The following is a 19963-nucleotide window of genomic DNA, read 5'->3' as shown; positions in this document are numbered from 1 at the left end:
AGCCTTTTATGTGAGGTTAGGTGACTATGCTGAAAGCAGTTCTTTCCACATTCCAAGGAAGTGTATCCCAGTAGTCTCATATTTTGAACACTGAACTTGCAGGAGGACCCTTTTGCATTCATAGGGCCCTTATGCCATGGGTGTTGAACTCAATTGTTACGAGAGCCGGATAGGACATAAATGCCCCTTGGTCGGGCCGGGCCATGCCTCGCCAGCCCGGATTGAGAGTGGGGGGTGGGGATGGCTGCCTTGGCCAGCTCACAGACCGGATAAGAGCTCTCAAGGGGCCGGATCCGGCCTGCAGGCCTTATGTTTGACACCCCTACCTTATGCCTTCTCTTTCTTTTATCCCCCCACCCCCACCCAATATTTCATCTTGGGCTGGGACCTGAGGCTTATTCCTGTTCTGACAGACAACCGATTCTTGCCTCTGCTTCTGTTTTGCTTCCCTTTCCCTCCTGCATTGCCTCTTTGGTAGCACTTGATCCCCAGAGGGATGACAAAATAAAGCTGCGGCCTCAAATTTGCAGTGCCTAACATAAAAGGAATCGGAACATCCTGGCCCAGGCAATCCCCAGAACCCCACTGTCCCCCCACCCATGGGTTGTTTTTTGCATTGGAAGCTATGGTTGTCTGCAGCAGGCATAACTCATCTGAAGCTAAAGCTCGGAGCCTCAAAATTGGCCACTTATTTCAGGATGTCAGAATGGCTTGGGTGTCAAAAAATGAAGGGACCGTTCTGGCACAGAATAGCTATTTGCAATGGACTCAAACAGTTGACATACTGTGACAGACCCTTTTAAAATTTTATTTATTTTGCAGAAAAAACTGTTTACATCTAACATAAAACAGACATGATAAATTCCTCAGGGTTATACAGTATTATCAACTTAGTTCAGAGGCATGGGCTATCTACTATTATACAGGGAGGGAAGGCGGCATGGTATAACCCGATTTCATCAGATCTCGGGAGACCGCCAAGGAAGACTCTGCAGAGGAAGGCAAATGGCAAATCACTTCTAATTCTCACTTGCCTTGAAAGTCCATTGCTGGATTCGCCATAAGTTGGCTGTGACTCTATGGTACTTTACACACACATACACACACACATACACCTATTATACGTCAACAAACCATCAGATGAGAAACTATTTATCCTAGCTAGCATATTCAATTTGTTCCATGCGAGTTAAGACCATATGCCCTAAGTAATCAATATCACCCATGTCCTCACCTTTCTGGAAGGCAGTCAACTGTACAAGAGTATAATAATCTTATACCTTGTCCATAAATGACATTCTTGGGCAATATTTTCTTTCGTTTCCAAAGTCTGGCTATCGTCAACCAAGCTGCAGTTATAAAATATAGCGAAATCACTACATTTCTTTGGGGTACTGGCAATGAGGTAAGAATAATTCAGGTGAAAATGTGACGTATGTTCAGTTCCTTTTGCTAACATTATGGCCACTGTTCTCTAATATTTAACAGCTCTAATTCATTTCCGCCACACGGGAAGAAAGTCAGCACGAGATTCACCACAGTACCAACACGAACACCATTTTGGCAAAGCATGCTGGTGTCAGCAGCCATTGCCATAGTATCTTAATGGCATTCTCCCTTAAGCTTAGGCTAATAAGACAGGCTAGTAGGCGAGAAATTTCCAAACACAGTCGTGTACCTCATAGCCTGGTTCCATTTTTTTAATATAGCCTTGAACAGAACCCCAGACAAGTGCACACAGCATGTTACCCAGGACCAACAAAGATTATTTTATTTTAGAAACAATAGTTGTCGATTTCATGTTAAACTCTCCTTACTGCAATCTTGTTACAAGCAGGCTGCTGATTTGCAGGTATTGAAGGATTGGAATACCTTCACTGATCCTTGTAACCAAAGAAGGGACTTTCTTGACTAGCGAGAAAATTGTATCTCTGATCAGTTTAGGGAACCTGCTTGGTTTTGTGATATGAGCCTTCCCTCAGCTGGAAGATATTCTTCCGGTAGCAAATTTAAGTGCTTTTGGTCACTGCTGGGAGGTACATTTTATATTGAGCATAAAGAAATCACCGAAACAACAAAACTGAATAAAACAACAAACAAGATATATTTAATTAATCACACTTTTACCCCCCCTCCCCTGCCCAAAGGCCAGGTTCAGGGCAGCTTATTTATAGATTATGTGATGAATTTCATTTAAAGCTTGTAGTTCCATCTTTCTGGCCTCCCCATCCTGCTCCCCACTCTTGAAATCTGTGGGGTCTGATCTGCTGCTACTTATTTTGTTGTGGCTCCAAGGTATATTTATGGCCATCTGAGTATTAATGTTTTATTAAGATTATAGTTTTAATGATAGTGATGATTTTATATATGGGATATTTATGTTTTTAATCGTTGTTATCCGCCCTGAGCCTGGCTCGCTGGGGACGAGGGTGGACTATAAATTTGAAAAATAAAAATAAATAGTTACCAGGTCTGCTCATCCCCCATCCATCTTGCTCTTAGTGAATGCTCCTACTTGGACATTTGCAAGGAACCCCCTTACCTTCCTGCCCCTGGAAAAAAGACAGGACTTGCCCCTTAGTCATTGGAAATCTCTGAAAAATCTACTGTGCTACCCTGCAATTTCTCCTTTTTCCCACTACCTTTTGTTTTCACCTTGGTGCTTATTGGCCACAGTTCATTTTGTGCCTGAAAAGAGCCTGTGTGGTGTAGTGGTTAAGAGCAGTGGATTGGAATGGTAGACACTAATCTGGTGAACCAGGTTGGTTTCCCCGCTCCTCCACATAAAAAGCCACCTGGGTGACCATGGGCTAGTAAGTTCTCTTAAGAGCTCTCTCAGCCCCACCTACTTCACAGGGTGTCTGTTGTGGGGAGGGGAAGGTGATTGTAAGCTGCTTTGATTCTCCCTTAAGTGGTAGAGAAAGTCAGCATATAAAAACTAACTCTTCTTCTCTTCCTCCTCCTCCTCCTCTCATCTTGGGACAATGATCTTTTACATAGATTGAATATGGGAAATATTTTGCCCTTACAAGCCTGTCCTGAAAACCTCCAGACTAACAAAGACTACAGTCCACAATAGCCATGGGATTAGTTTTGGATTCCACATGTTAACAAATCACTTCAGGATACAATGGTTCCATATTAACATACCACACCCTCATTAGCACATTATCTTGATACTTACAGGACAATGATTAGCACATTACCTTGGATACTTTGCAGGACAATGACTCAGCGCAAACCCAACCCCCTTCTGACTATATATTACTTTTCCTACACACTTAACACTGAGAGACACTGTCCTTCAGTGTTACTCCTCTGAAGATGCCTGCCACAGCTGTTGGCGAAACGTCAGGAAAGAAAATACCAAGACCACGGTCACACAGCCCGAATAACCTACAAGAACCGATGAACTCTGACCGTGAAAGCCTTCGACAATATCTTAATACATCACTGGGAATACTTAGTGCAGAAACAGCCTGTGTTGGTTTGTAGTGTGTTTGTGTGCATGTGTGCAAAGTGCTATCAAGTCAAAGCTAACTTATGGTGGCCACAGCAAGTGGTTTTCAAGGCAAGTGAGAAGCAGAGGTGGTTTGCCAGAGCCTTCCTCTGCAGAGTCTTCCTTGGTCTCCCTTCCAACTACTGACCCCACTTAACTTCTGAGATCAGGCTACACTTGGAGCCACCACTTGGAGGTTGGCAACCCCAGGGGAGGCCACACAGAGAAGGCCTGCAGGGCACCCCGCTCCCCCCCTCCCAGGCGGGAGGGCAGCCAGCGGTAGGCCAGCAGTGGGCCCGAGCAAACTAGGAGCCAGGGAGCGCAGCCCACAGTTGATTGGCAAGGGAGGAAGGAAAACAGAGAAAGAGGGAAAGGGAGGGAGAAAGAGAGAGAATGGGAGAAAGAAAAAATGACGGAGGGAAAGAAAGAAAAGGACGGAGGGAGACAAAGAAAGAGACAGAAAAAGAGGGAGAGAAAGGAGAAAGTGACAGAAAAAGAGGGAGAGAAAAGCCTTCTCCCCCATACAAACACCCGCCGGCCCCGCACGACCAGGCCCAGCCTCCCTGCCCCCACACACACACAGCGACGCACGAAGCCCCACACAACCGGGCCCCAGTCTCCATACCCTCTCCCCGCAGAGTCCACAAAAGCCCCCCCTCCCAGAAGCCGGATCAGCTCCCGCATACATGCTCTGCCACAGGGAGCCGCCAGCCTCCTCCCCCCACTTCTCAACAGCCGACAGGCAACGAGAGGGGCTTACAATGTACCGCTGCGTTCCTGCACACCATGGTTGTAGGGGGCAGCCTTGGGGGAAGCATCCTTCCCGCTCCCCTCTCCTCTCGCCGACCAACAGCCGACAGTCGGTGAGAGGTGGTCCAAAGGGTGCCGCAGCTTCCCTGTAAGCTGCGGCCCCAGGAACACCCTCGGGGAGGGCCGTCCTGTGCCCCGTCTTTGCGGCAGGGCCCCGGAGCTCCCGAGGGCCAAAAAAATGTCTCCGGCCCCCGGGCCTGAGGTTCCCCATCCCTGCTTTATTGAGTCAATCCATCTCTTGTTGGGTCTTTCCTGCTGCCCTCAACCTTTCCTAGCATGACTGTCTTTTCCAGTAACTCTTGTTGTCTCATGACGTGACCAAAATACAATAGTGTCAGTTTAGTCATTTTAGCTTCTAGGGTCAGTTCAGTAGGGAATACGATGGCATGAATTAATCTAGTCTTGGTGGCCAGTGACACATCCTTACACTTCAAAAGGAGGAGATTCTGTGTTTACTTCCAAATCCTCAGCAGGGCTGGTGTTTACTCCTACCTGTTGTCCTTCGCCCTGCCCTGCATTCTCAGCTGTCTGAGGTGCAATGCCCATTATTTCTCCCTGCTCAGGCTCTTCCTCTGATGATGCTTCGCCTGTTGAAGCCTGGGCCATGACATTCAGCTGTAGTCCTGCTTTGGCACTTTCTCTTTTAACTTTCAGCAGTAGTCATTTCAAATCTTCACTATTTTCTGCCAATAATGTAATGTCATCAGCATATCTCAAATTAATAATGTTCCTCCGTACAATTTTCACTCCAACTTCTTCTAAATGTAATCCAGCTTTCCTAATTATATGTTCTGCATATAGATTGAAGAGATAAGGAGATAAAATCCATCCTTGTCTGACACCTTTGCCAATTGGAAACCATTCTGTTTCTCCATATTCTGTTCTAACTGTGGCCTCTTGTCCAGAGTACAGGTTACGCATCAAAATGATCAGATGTAGTGGCACACCCATTTCCTTTTAAACCAGCCATAGCTTTTCAGGATCCACACAGTCAAAGGTTTTGCCAAAATCTATGAAACACAAGCTGATTTTCTTCTGAAATTCTCTTGTATGCTCCAGTAACCACTGTATATTTGCAATATGATCTCTAGTGCCTCTTCCTTTTCTGAAACCAGCTTGAACATCAGGCATTTCTTGTTCCATATATGGTAACAGCCTTTGCTGTAAGATTTTGAGCATCACTTTACTTGCATGAGAAATTAATATAATGGTCCGATAGTTGCTGCAATCTTTGATGTCTCCTTTTTTGGGAATTGGAATGTAAATGGATCGTTTCCAGTCTGTGGGCCATTGTTTTGTTTTCCATATCTTTTGGCATATTTTTGTCAAGATTTTGATGGACTCTGTTTCTGTGGCTTGGAATAGCTCTATCGATATCCCATCTGCTCCTGGTGATTTGTTTCTCCTGATTGCTCTCAATGCAGCTTTCACTTCACTTTCTAAAACTGTAGGTTCTTCTTCAAAAGATTCTTCTTGGAAAGAAGATTCTTTCATCTCTTCTATATTTCTTCAGCATATTGTTCCCACCTTTTATTTTGTCCTGTTCAGTTAATATATTTCCATGCTAATCTTTCAGCATGCCTAACAGTGCTTTAAATTTCCCTTTGATTTCTTGGATCTTGTGGAACAGATCTCTTGTTCTTTCTTTTTTTGTTGCTCTCTTCTATTTCTTTACACTGGTTATTATAATAGGTCTCTTTGTCTCTACGTGCGAGTTTCTGGAACGTTGAACTTAGACTTTTGATTCTATTTCTGTCACCTGCTACTTTTGCTTCTCGTCTATCTCTGGCAATTTAAAGAATTTCCTCAGACATCCATCGAGGTTTTTCTTTCCTTTTGGCTACAGGAATATTCTTTGCACATGATCTCTTACATAGATTGAATATGGGAAATATTTTGCCCTTACAAAAATGCTGGGCACACAAACTTTCTTGAAAGGACTAAATACTAGACCCAAATTGGGTGGCCCTGAGTGGGCAGAAAGACGGGATATAAATGTTGTATATAAATATTTCCAAGTTGTTTTCTGTTGCCCTTGAATGACTCTGGGTGCTTAATCTCATTTCTCAATGGAAGGAAAATGCTTTTGCTCAGGAGCTTGGTGGAAAAATAGAGACCTTTGTTCATATTCTGTAGCATAGAGCCCCATGGTGCAGAGTGGTAAGCTGCAGTTCTGCAGTCAAAAGCTCTGCTCTCGACCTGAGTTTGATCCCGACAGGAGTCAGTTTCAGGTAGCCGGCTCAAGGTTGACTCAGCCTTCCACCCTTCCGAGATCAGTCAAATGAGTAGTAGAAGAGCTGTTTTTATATTCCTACTTTCTCTACTACTACTTAAGGGAGACTCAAACCGGCTTACAATCACCTTCCCTTCCCCTCCCCACAACAGACACCCTGTGAGGTAGGTGAAGCTGAGAGAATGTGACTTGCCCAAGGTCACCCAGCTGGCTTCGTGTGTAGGAGTGGGGAAACAAATCCAGTTCACCAGATTAGCCTCCGTCGCTCATGTGGAGGAGTGGGGAATCAAACCCAGTTCTCCAGATCAGACTCCGCCGCTCCAAACCACTGCTCTTAACCACTACACCACGCTAGCTCCCAGCTTGCTGGGGGTAAAGGGAAGATGACTGGGGAAGGAACTGGAAACCACCCCGTAAACAAAGTCTGCCTAGTACACATCGTGATGTGATGTCACCCCATGGGTCAGGAATGACCCGGTGCTTGCACAGGGGAGTACCTTTACCTTTTACCTTAGTTCTTAGAAGATGAATAATATCATGAGTCCTAGGATACATCTTGATCGTAACTTGTTACCAATACTAAGTTCTATTTAATAAAGTGATGTAATAGAGGGGGAAATAACCAATTGAACAAGTTCCCGTTTCAAGAATGCCTTTGATTTCTAATTACACGCTTCCATAGCAATTGAATTTACATAGGTTATGAAAAGTTTCAGGTGGGTAGCTATGTCACTCTGTAGTATGTTTGTGTGTATTGGTCTGTAGGCTGAGTGTGTGTGTAAAGTGCCATCAAGTCAAAGCTAACTTATGGTGGCCACAGCAAGTGGTTTTCAAGGCAAGTGAGAAGCAGAGGTGGTTTGTTAGGGCCTTCCTCTGCAGAGTCTTCCTTGGTGGTCTCCCTTCCAACTACTGACCCCACTTAACTTCTGAGATCAGGCTACACCATGCCGCCTTCCCTCCACGATTCTGTAGTAATAGAACATATTTTTAAGTTTGGCACCACCTTAAGGACTAACAACAATTTCCATAATATAAGCTCTGTGGATCACAGTTCATTTAATCAGATACAAATAAAATTGAAGACCCATCAACCCTCTTATCCATCAGAAGGTGGGAGGCATGTTACAAAGAAAAGGGCAACATGAATCAGGACGCAGAAGTAAGATGCAAAATGTAATCAGGATGATTAGATTTGGGAAGATATGAATAGAGGTAGGAAAGGCAGAAAATGTGCACTTCTAGCTCTGAAACTACTTGAGCGTACACTGATTAACATTCATCCAGGTGATTTATGCCTGGAGTGCATCACCTCCCACACAAGACTGGATACTTTACTTGAGAATCTGTTCTGGCAACGACAGACCAAGAAGGGATCTTGGAGTGGTAGTGGATAGCTCAATGAAGATGTTAGCCCAGGGTGCAACTGCTGTGAAAAAGGCAAATTCCACACTGGCCATAATTAGACAAGGAATAGAGAAAAAACTACTGCTATCATATTGCTCTTGTACAAATCTATGGTGAGACCACACTTGGAATACTGCGTACAGTTCTGGTCACCACACCTAAAAAAAGATATTGCAGTGCTTGACAAGGGGCAGAAAAGAGCAACCAAAATGACCAGGGGGCTAGAGCAACTGCCCTATGAGGAGCGGTTATAAGCACTTAGGGCTGTTTAGCTTGGAAAGAAGGCAGTTAAGGGGAGACATGATAGAGCAGGGGTGGGGAACGTCAGGCCCGGGGGCTGTATAAGGCCCTCAAAATCATTTGGTCTGGCCCTTCATGGGTCCTGGCAGATCTCTAGCTCAGAAGGATGCTGCTCTGCCTGAATCTCTTGGGCCCAGCTGGGGACAGCAGAGCTCAAAAGCAAGTCGCTCCATGTGGCAGACACTCTGTTGTGCCTCTTGGCTAAATGTTTGACCAAATATAGCAGGCTAATTTTTAAGTTGATAATTTTGTATGGCCCCCGAATGATGTTATAAATATCCAAATGGCCCTTGGCAGAAAAAAGGTTCCCCACCCCTGTGATAGAGGTCTATAAAACTGCATGGTTTGGAGTGGACAGGGAGAAGCTTTTCTCCCTCTCTCATAATAATAGAACGCAGAGTCATCTGCTGAAGTTGGAGGGTGAGAGATTCAAAACAGATAAAAGGAAGTATTTCGTCACACAGCGCATAGTTAAATTGTGGACCTCCCTGCCCCAGGATGTGGTGATGGCTACCAACTTGGAAGGCTTTAAGCGGGGGTGGACATGTTCATGGAAAATAGAACTAACCATGGCTACTAGTCAAAATGGATACTAGTCATGATGTACACCTAATCTCTCCAGTATCGATGGAGCATGCCTATTACGTGCTGTGGAAAACAAGCAGGATAATGCTGCTGCAGTTGTCTTGTTTGTGGGCTTCCTAGAAGCACCTGGTTGGCCACTGTGTGAACAGACAGCTGGACTTGGTGGGCCTTGGTCTGATCCAGAAGGGCTTTTCTTATGAGAACAGGTATATTATAAAATAAAAAAACAGAAAACACAAAGCAAGGTATTTAAAAACCCTAAAAAGGCAAATGCAGTCTTGGGCTGCATCAACAGAAGTATAGTGTCCAGATCACGTGAAGTGATGATATCGCTTTACTCTGCTCTGGTTAAATCTCAACTAGAGTACTGTGTTCACAGGATTTCTGGATATAAAACAAAAACTAGAGGAAAATACTAAAGAGATCTTATCTAACAGAGAAGATATAAAAAAACTTAAAGAAAGACAAATCAGAGTGGAGAAATCATACTCAGAACAAAAAGCCTGGAAAGAAGATACGGAGTATAGGCTGGCATCTACAGAGATGCAATAGAAAGAAATGAATCTTCGCTTCCAGGGGATTACTGAAGACATAAAGCCAGAACTTTTGGAAGAGACAATGACTCAGACTGTGGCAGACTACCTGGAAATACATGAAGAACTCGTGGATATCAGAGACATATATAGAGTAAACTCAGCGTTTGCAGCAAAAAAAAGCTTCCAAGAGAAATTCTAATAACATTTTCTGACAAAAAAATAAAAGATGAAATTATATCCAAACAAAGAAAAGATCCCCTTGTTTTTAAAGGCAAAGAGATCGCAATCTTTCCAGATATCCCATTAGCGGTGAGGAAGAAAAGATGGGAGTTTGACTCACTTCGGAAGTTACTCCGAGAGTTGGAGATCTGGTGTCAATGGATCGGGCCATATTTTCTGAGTGTACAGCTGCCAAAGGGAAAAAAATTAATTAGAAATGTACAGGAAGCACAAGAACTAGAAGATGAATTACTGGAGGAAAGAAAAAAGAAAGGAGAAAAGTTGCATAGAGCAAGTCCGGTACGAAATAATGGCAAAAGTCAGTCATCTGAACATAATAAAGGCCTTCAAGGGAGGCAGCGGTCTATTAATAAAGACACAAAATGGATGGCCTAGAGATAATTTCAATTAACGTCAATAGCCTAAATACACCACAGAAGAGGAAGAAAACTTTCCATGTGCTAGCAAAACATAAAGCAAACATATGTCTCCAGGAAACCCATATGAAAAGGAAATATAATTACCTACTTAATGACAAGAGACTTGGTCAAGTCTATACATCCTCGGCGATGGAAAAGAAAAGAGGTGTAGCCATTTATATTAGAGATCCCACTGTCAAAGTTTTGGAAAAAAATAAAAGACAATGAGGGCAGACAACTAATACTCAAGCTCCAATTACCAACGGGGGAAGTAAAAATAATTGCATCAATATATGCGCCTTTAACATCGAAAAAAGAATTCTTCGCTGAACTCTTTATGACATTGGCAGGACTGCAGGAATATGATTTAATAATTATGGGGGATATGAATGGAGTCCTTGAAGGCATATTGGATCAAAAAATACAAAAGTGGTATATTACCACAAAATGTAAAACAATATATGCAAATTCTCAATCTTCAGGATATTTGGAGGTTTAAAAACCCAAGAGTTAAAGACTACACTTTCTACTCGGACAGACATCAAACCTATTTGAGGATTGACATGTGTTGGGCTTCGTCATCACTCTTAAGAAACCTTGAATACGTGGAAATATTACCAAGAGTTATATCTGATCATAATCCTATCAAAATAAAATGGCATAAGAAACGTAATGGAACATTTAGGTGGAGACTGAATGATGCAATATTGCTCAGAAAGACAGATCTTGATAAAAACCATACAGAACTTAAATACTTTTTTTCGAGAAATGAAACACCAGGAATGAGCCAGGCCACAATATGGGATTGCTCTAAGGCGTTTATGAGGGGTATATTCATAGCGATTAACGCAAAGAATAAAAAGGAGAGAGAAAAACAACTAGTAGAGCTACAAGTGAAGATCAGACAACTTGAGAGGTCCCATCAATCAACGGGCAATAAAAAGATTTTAAGAGAAATTACAGAACTTAGACATCAAACTGAATGTTTTTGAGACAAAAGCACTTCGCACACGCAAATAAGCCGGGCAAATATTTAGCATCCTTGCTTAATAAAGAAAAGCAGAAGAGAGCAATATTGTCTGCTAAAGTAGATGGAGTAATAACACATAAAGAAGAAATACTCCAATGCTTTGCAAAATACTATGAAGAACTCTACAAGGAGAACACACAAAACTCAAAAACAGAAGAAATTAAGAAATACATTGCACAAAATCATCTAACGAAGATAAAGATGTACTAAACCAAGAAATCTCAATGGAAGAAATACAACTGGCAATCGACAATTTAAAAACGGGAAAGTCACTAGGACCAGATGGACTGACGGCTAAATATTATAAATGAAAGAAGAACTAACTCCCAAATTGTTAAAGGTAATGAACGACATACATAAATCCTGTAGGGTACCTAATTCCTGGAAGGAAGCTTATATAACCCTTATTCCAAAAGAAAATACGGATCCCTCACTGCCAGCTTCTTATAGGCCAATCTCCCTGCTCAATATTGACTACAAACTATTTACCTCAATAATCGCACAGAGGATTCTCGCAAACAGTGACACACTGATTAACAAAGACCAAACAGGATTTATTCCAAAACGTCATATGAATGAGAATGTAAGATTTTTGATTAATGCAAGAGAACTGGTTAAAGGTAGAAAAGAAAAATGTGCCTTTATATTCCTAGATGCAGAAAAAGCTTTTGATAATGTCTCCTGGGAATTTATATTGCAAGTGATACGTAGTATAACCGATAAAGGAAACTTTGCTAAATGGATTACCAGCATCTACTCAGAACAAAGAGCCAAGCTACTTATAAATGGAAATTTAACGCAGAATATAAATATTGGAAAAGGAACTAGACAAGGTTGCCCTTTATCACCAATACTATTTAACTTAACGTTGGAAATATTAGCCAATAGAATTAGATCAAACCAAAAAATCACGGGTCTGCAAATAAAAGAAGCAGCATTCAAAATAAGAGGATATGCAGACGATGTTTTATTAACAATTGCTCAACCATAATCAGGCATTTTAGAGCTAATGGATGATATACAAAAATATGGCGAAATGGCAGGATACAAGCTTAATAAAAACAAAAAATTTTCTAGAAAATATGACGCAAGAAGAAGCAAATATCGTGGCACTTACCAATTGTATCATCTCTAAAAAACCGATAAAATACCTGGGAATATTTGTACCCAAAAATAATCAAGAATTATTTAAATATAATTATGAAGCGGTCTGGAATAAAATAGAAAAAAAATATCTTCACGTGGTCAAAGCTAAGAGTCTCTTGGTTGGGTAAAATTGCGATTGTAAAAATGAATGTATTACCCAGATTAAACTTCCTATTCCAAACTATTCCAATAAAAAATACTGATACAGTATTCTCCGTTTGGCAACGAAAAATCAACAAATTTATATGGGATAAAAAACGTCCAAGAATCAAGTTCAAAATCATGACGGATATTAAGAGAAGAGGAGGACTCGCCCTTCCAAACCTAAAACTATATAATCAGGCAGCAACTCTAGTTTGGATTAAGGATTGGATAATACATCCCAATAATAAAAGTATTAAATTAGAATTTGCTGACCGGCAAATGGGACCACATCAAATCCTATGGGGGAAAAACCCTAAAAAGCACCTGGAAGAAAAAAGAGATCACCCGATTGTGGATAACATGATTACAGTCTGGAAGAAATTAAAATCAAGACTAAGTCCTAACCCTCCGTTATTGATGGCTCCGTTCAGTGTTTATGGCTCTATAATGGACAGAAAAAAGTATGGATCTATAAGATACGGGGATGTAATAAAGAAAGATGAAACATTTAAAACATTAACGGAAATTCAGGAAAATCACCCACAGGTATCTTGGATGACATATCACCAATTAATATCAAGATTTAAGGAGGACTGTACACTCAGAGGTAAAATTAGAAAAGAAACGGAATTTGAAAAACTAATGAGTAAACCACAACAACATCTTCTAGGAAAGATCTATAAACTCTTAATATCATTTGACACAGAGGAAGAACAAGTCAAAGTATGCCAAATTAAATGGATGGAAAATTTAAATGAGACAATAACGATAGAAGGATGGGAACAGATCTTCTGGAAAAATTCAAAATTTACTTTATCCCAAAGTATTCAGGAAAACTGCTTAAAAATGTTGCACAGATGGTATATAACACCCAGCGATATTCAGAACATCAACAGCAAAGCTGCGGGACCCTGTTGGAAGTGTCATAAAGTGAGAGGCACTTTTTTCCACTGTTGGTGGACATGTGAAGTTGTACAGAAATATTGGGGAAAAATTCATAAGAACCTTGAAAGCATCATAAGACAGAGTATAAAATATGATCCCAAACTTTTTCTTCTGAATAAAGCACCAGATACCATGAATCAGGATCAACAGATTGTATTAAAATATCTAGTAACGGGAGCGAGAGTAGTTCTGGCATCACTCTGGAAAACAAATAAGATTCCAACACTTCAAACATGGCTAGATAAGTCCTTAGAATACTGCACCATGGCACAATTAACAGAATACATGAAAGATAATCCACAAGAACAGAACTATGAGAGATGGAGATCTTTTTATGAATTTATTAAAAGCGCCAAGTAAAAGATTTAATTAAATCATAATATTATTTGGATAAAATATATGGAAAATGATATTATAAAGAGGGGTAGAGATCGTTAGACACTTACGTAATGATATGTAAACAATATTATTTTCCCTTTTTCCCACCTGTATATCTACCAATGAAAAATAATAAAAAAAGAATAATAATAGAGTACTGTGTTCAGTTTTGGGCACCACAATTTAAGAAAGATGTAGACAAGCTGGAACATGTCCAGAGAAGGGCAACAAAAATGTACACATAGTTTAGCTAGATTTCAGTAAGGCTTTTGATAAGGTTCCACATAGTATTCTAGTTGACAAATTGGGAAAATGTGGGTTAGATCCTATTATTGTTAGATGGATCTGCCACTGGTTGACAGATTGTACCCAAAGAGTGCTAGTTAATGGTTTCTCGTCCACTTGGAAAGAAGCGACTAGTGGAGTTCCTCAGGGATCTGTGCTGGGCCCTGTGTTGTTCAACATCTTTATAAATGATTTGGATGAAGGAATAGAGGGGATGCTTATTAAATTTGCAAATGATACTAAATTGAGAGGGGTAGCAAATACGGTAGAAGACAGAGCCAAAATGCAGGATGATCTTGACAGGCTGGAGAAATGGGCTAGAACTAATAAAATGCACTTCAACAAAGACAAATGTAAAGTTCTGCATTTAGGTCAGAAAAATCCAATGCATAATTATAGGATGGGGGAGACTGGTTTGAGCAGTAGCATGTGTGAAAAGGATCTTGGGGTCTTAGTAGACCAAACACTGAGCATGAGTCAGCAGTGTGATGCTGTAACTAAAAAGGCAAATGCAGTCTTGGGCTGCATCAACAGAAGTATAGTGTCCAGATCACGCGAAGTGATGGAATCGCTTTACTCTGCTCTGATTAGACCTCAACTAGAGTACTGTGTTCAGTTTTGGGCACCACAATTTAGGAAAGATGTAGACAAGCTGGAACATGTCCAGAGAAGGGCAACAAAGATGGTGAGGGGTCTGGAGACCAAGTCCTATGAGGAAAGGTTGAAGGAGCTGGGTATGTTTAGCCTGAAGCGGAGAAGATAACCATGTTCAAGTACTTGAAGGGCTGTCATATAGAGGAGGATGCCGAGTTGTTTTCTGCTGCTCCAGAAGGTCGGACAAGAACCAATAGGTTGAAATTAAATCAAAAGAGTTTCGACCTAGACATTAGGAAGAATTTTCTAACAGTTAGAGCGGTTCCTCAGTGGAACAGGTGGTTCGGGAGGTGGTAAGCTCTCCTTCCCTGGAGGTTTTTAAGAAGAGGTTAGATGGCCATCTGTCAGCAATGCTGATTCTGTGACCTAAGGCAGATGATGAGAGGGAGGGCATTTTGGCCATCTTCTGGTCACTAGGGGTGTGGAGGGGGGAGGTAGTTGTGGATTTCCTGCATTGTGCAGGGGGTTGTACTTGATGGCCCTGGTGGTCCCTTCCAATTCTATGATTCTAACCCATTAGCAGAACGACACTTTATCAGAAGCCTTCCCTTTAACTTTAGCAGTCACCAGTGAAACAGACAATCTTACACACCATTTGCCCAGTGGTTATGAGATGAATTAAGCTGGCTAGACTTACACCACAATCTATTTTATGTAGCCTCTTCCCTGTGAACCCTCAGATGTGTAGTTAGGGTGTCAATGCGAGAAAAGCACTTTCCACACTCCAGGCATTTATATCGCTTCTCCCCTGCATGAAGCTTTTGATGTATAGTTAGGTTACCATTCAAAGAGAAGCACTTTCCACACTCCAGGCATTTATATGGCTTCTCCCCTGTGTGAAGCTTTTGATGTCTAGTTAGGTTACCATTGAAAGAGAAGCACTTTCCACATTCCAGGCATTTATATGGCTTCTCCCCTGTGTGAACCCTTTGATGTTTAGTTAGGCTGCTATTGCAAGAGAAGCATTTTCCGCACTCCAAGCATTTATATGGTTTCTCCCCTGTGTGAACCTTTTGATGTGCAGTTAGGCTACTATTGCAAGAGAAGCACTTTCCACACTCCAAGCATTTATATGGTTTCTCCCCTGTGTGAACCTTTTGATGTACAGTCAGATGGCCATTGGAAGAGAAGCACTTTCCACACTCCAAGCACTCATATGGTTTCTCCCCTGTGTGAAGCCTCTGATGTACAGCTAGATAGCTACTGTTAGAGAAGCACTTTCCACACTCCAGGCATTTATATGGCTTCTCCCCTGTGTGAAGCCTTTGATGTAGAGTTAGATGGCCATTCCAAGAGAAGCATTTTCCGCACTCCAAGCATTTATATGGCTTTTCTCCTGTGTGAACCTTTTGATGTGTAGTTAGGCTGCTATTGTAAGAGAAGCACTTTCCACACTCCAAGCATTTATATGGTTTCTCCCCTGTGTGAACCTTTTGATGTGTAGTTAAGCTGCCATTCTCAGAGAAGCACTTTCCACACTCCAGGCATTTATATGGCTTTTCTCCTGTGTGAACCCTTTGATGTTTAGGTAGGTTGGTATTGTAAGAGAAGCACTTTCCACACTCCAGGCATTTATATGGCTTTTCTCCTGTGTGAACTTTTTGATGACTAGTTAGGGTGCCATTGCGAGAGAAGCACTTTCCACACTCCAGGCATTTATATGGTCTCTCCCCTGCGTGAAGCTTTTGATGTCTAGTTAGGTTACCATTCAAAGAGAAGCACTTTCCACACTCCCGGCATTTATATGGCTTCTCCCCTGTGTGAACCTTTTGATATGATGTTAGTTTGCTATTGCAGGAGAAGTACTTTCCACACTCCAGGCATTTACATGGCTTCTCCCCTGTGTGAACCTTCTGATGTGAAGTTAGGCTACTATTGAAAGAGAAGCACTTTCCACACTCCAGGCATTTATATGTCTTCTCCCTTGTGTGAATCTTTTGATGTACATTGAGGTGGCTACTGGAAGAGAAGCACTTTCCACACTCCGAGCATTTATATGGCTTCTCCCCTGTGTGAACCTTTTGATGCTTAGTTAAGTTGCCATTCTGAGAGAAGAACTTTCCACACTCCAGGCATTTGTATGGTTTTTCTCCTGTGTGAACCCTTTGATGCATCATTAGGCTTCTATTGCGAGAGAAGCACTTTCCACACTCCAGGCATTTATATGGCTTCTCCCCTGTGTGAACCTTCTGATGTGAAGTTAGGCTACTATTGAAACAGAAGCACTTTCCACACTCCAAGCATTTATATGGCTTCTCCCCTGTGTGAACCTTTTGATGCTTAGTTAAGTTGCCATTGTGAGAGAAGAACTTTCCACACTCCAGGCATTTATATGGTTTTTCTCCTGTGTGAACCCTTTGATGCATCATTAGGCTTCCATTGCAGGAGAAGCACTTTCCACATTCCAAGCATTTATCTTCATTATTTTCCACAACCGTCCTTGCTGATTCCTTTTCCCTCACCATCTCCCTTACGTCTGGAACTGCAAAAGAGAGACAGAAATTGAAGAATGAAAAATAAGAAATACCAATTAGCACATACAGTTCTATTGTGTTCATGTAGGAAGCACGCAGAGACAGAATAGAAAAAATGCTCTTTTTAAAAAAATTGTGTTTTAAAATATATATTTTTTTGTTTAAAGAAAAGGAAAAAATATGGACAGACTTCAAACTGGAGGCTGGAGCCATGGACAGATAAGACAGATACTTCTTAAAACCTTGAAAATGACCTGGGTTTGCAGAAAAATCTAAAATTTTAAAAAGTGTACTCAGTGTCCATTGCTAAGAAACAATACAGTACTGCCAGCCTTCCAGTCATGCTTTCTGTCATAAGCAGGGTAAGGAGACCGAACCAGAGGGTGTTTGACTTTTCAAGGTCCACTCACCTAGGCTAGGCCCAGCAGCAACCAGGGCTGGGTAACATGATATTACATGAGTTGCATGACTCACCCAGGACTGGCTACTTGCTCCTGTTCAACAGCACTCCCACTGTAAAATTCAGTGTGGTGTAGTGGTTAGAATTTCAGACTAGGATCTGGGAGACCCAGTTCGAAATCCCCACCTTGCCGTGAATGTTTAGTGGATGACTATGCACTCAGCCTCACCTACTTCACACAATTGCTGGGAGAATAAAATAAGGGAGAGGAGAATTGTGTAAGCTGTTTTAGGCCCCTATTGGGGAGGAAGGCAGAGTATGAAATAAATAAATAATAACAAGAATATGCCAACAAATATGGAAAACAAACAATGGCCTAAAGACTTGAAATGTCAATTTACTGTCCAGTTCCAAAAATGGTAAAAACAGCAGCAACTATGGGACCATCACATTAATTTCTCATGCGAGTAAAGTGATGCTCAAAATCTTACAACAAGGACTTACCCTACATGGATTGAGAAACGCCTGATGTTCAAGCTGGATTCAGAAAAGAAAGAGGCACTAGAGATCATATTGCAAATTTACATTGAGAATTTCAAAAGAAAATTGGCTTGCGTTTCATAGATTAGAGCAAAGCTTTTGACTGCTATGGCTGGTTTTAAAAGAAATGGGTGTGCCGCAGTATCTGATTGTTTTGACACGCGACTTGACTCTGGCAACAGGTACTGTGAGGACAGAATATGGAGAAACAGAATGGTTCTCAATTGGCAAAGGTGCCTCACAAGGATGTATTATATTTCCCTGCCTCTTCAATCAATATGCAGAACATATCATAAGGAAAGCTGGATTACATTTAGATGAACGTGGAGTGAAAATTGGGGGGAGGAACATTAACAATTTGAGATATGCTGATGATACCACATTACTGGCAGAAAATAACAAAGACTTGAAATGACTTCTGCTGAAAGTTAAAGCAGAAAGTGCCAAAGCAGGTCTCTGCTTCCCCCAGGCAGAGTTAGCATAATCTCTAGTATTTGTAAGTAGCAGTTCGCTCAAAGTGTAAGGTTTTACATTTTATTAGTGCTGCGTGAGAAAAGAAAAATCTCCCTTTAAAATACTGCATGCTGGGTATTGTAATTTAGTACTGGGCTAGGTCAGATGTTCCTGTATGTGTTCAGTGATTGGTTAGACATAATTCCTCTTCCTGGCAACTCCAGTTTGATGCCGGCAGGGTAACTGCCGGTTAACTGCCATTTTTCCTCAACCAGGGTGTAATTTCGCAGATCTATTCTGGATGGATGTAGTTAATAAGCTTGAGGCTGAGTAGAATTTTTTAATCACTTATATGCAGAGAGGTTGCCTCACAGCCTCGGGTCAGAAACAGGACTACAGCTGGACATCAAGAAGACAAAAGTAATGACTGCTGGGAAATTACTGAACTTTAAAGTTGATGATGAGGAAATTCAGATTGTTCAAGGCTTTCTATTCTTAGACTCTACCATCAACCCAAAGGGAGACTGCAACCAAGAAATCAGAAGGAGATTGAGTCTGGGAGGGGCAGCCGTGAAAAAGCTAGAAAAGATTTCTAAGTATAAGGATGTGTCACTGGCAACCACGACCAAGTTAATTCATGCCATACTATTCCCCTTTACTATGTACGGACAATGAAAAAATCCGACAGGAAGAAAGTAGATTCCTTTGAAATGTGGCGTTGGAAGAGAGTTTTAAGGATACCGTGGACCGCGAAAAAGATAAATCTGTGGGTTCTAGATCGAATCAAGCCTGAACTCTCACCAGAAGCTAAAATAACTAAACTGAGGCTATTGTACTTTGTTCACAATACAAGAAGACAAGAATCACTGGGAAAGACAATAATGCTAGGAAAAGTGGAAGAGCCAACATGAAATGGATCGACTCAATCAAGGAAGCCACAGCCCTTAGTTTGCAGGACCACAGAAAGGCTGTTAATGATAGGAATTTTTGGAGGACATTGATTCTTAGGGTCGCCATGAGTCGGAAAACACTTGACGGTATTTAACACATAACACACACAAATTCATGGGTAGCAGCACCAGCAGGCAGCATAAAGAGAAGAACTCGGCCTCTGTGCCCTGTCTTTTGGCTCTCCTGGGCAGCTGATCAGCCACTGTGTGAAACAGGACACTGGACTAGATGGACAACTGGACTGATCCAGCAAGACTTCTCTTCTATTCTTAAAGAAGAGAAATGGGACTCAATTCTTCAAAGATTTCAGCAGAAAAAACAGAAGCCACATTTTTCTTTCCCGGGGAAGGAAGGTAGGAAGGTTTCTATCCGGGGCTTAGTGGGCAAAGGAGGGTCCAGGGGGCCAAAGTGCATCTCCCCGTACTTCCAAGCTTCCAAGAGATATTCCCTGACATACAGAACAGCATTCAAATATTTAGTGCTTTCCTTTTCTCATGCTGTAACATCCCCAGGTGCGGGAGTTCCATTCCTCCCTCTGTGGCAAAGTGAATTGTCTCC

General features: G+C 41.7%; 1 protein-coding gene across 1 annotated transcript in view; it reads right to left on the bottom strand.

The window, feature by feature from the left end:
- Positions 1-19963, bottom strand: part of LOC130479525 (zinc finger protein ZFP2-like) — a 41429-nt gene that overhangs the window by 11022 nt on the left and 10444 nt on the right. Inside the window, exons 3-6 of the mRNA XM_056851958.1 lie at positions 16530-16905; positions 15934-16277; positions 15369-15681; positions 9708-9775 (exon numbers count right to left, since the gene is read on the bottom strand). Of these exons, the coding sequence (XP_056707936.1) occupies positions 9708-9775; positions 15369-15681; positions 15934-16277; positions 16530-16905 (1101 nt within the window). The remainder of the gene's footprint in view (positions 1-9707; positions 9776-15368; positions 15682-15933; positions 16278-16529; positions 16906-19963) is intronic.

The sequence above is a fragment of the Euleptes europaea genome, chromosome 1 (assembly GCF_029931775.1).
Source record: "Euleptes europaea isolate rEulEur1 chromosome 1, rEulEur1.hap1, whole genome shotgun sequence".
Taxonomy (NCBI): domain Eukaryota; kingdom Metazoa; phylum Chordata; class Lepidosauria; order Squamata; family Sphaerodactylidae; genus Euleptes; species Euleptes europaea.
This window is presented reverse-complemented; position numbering and strand designations above follow the sequence as displayed.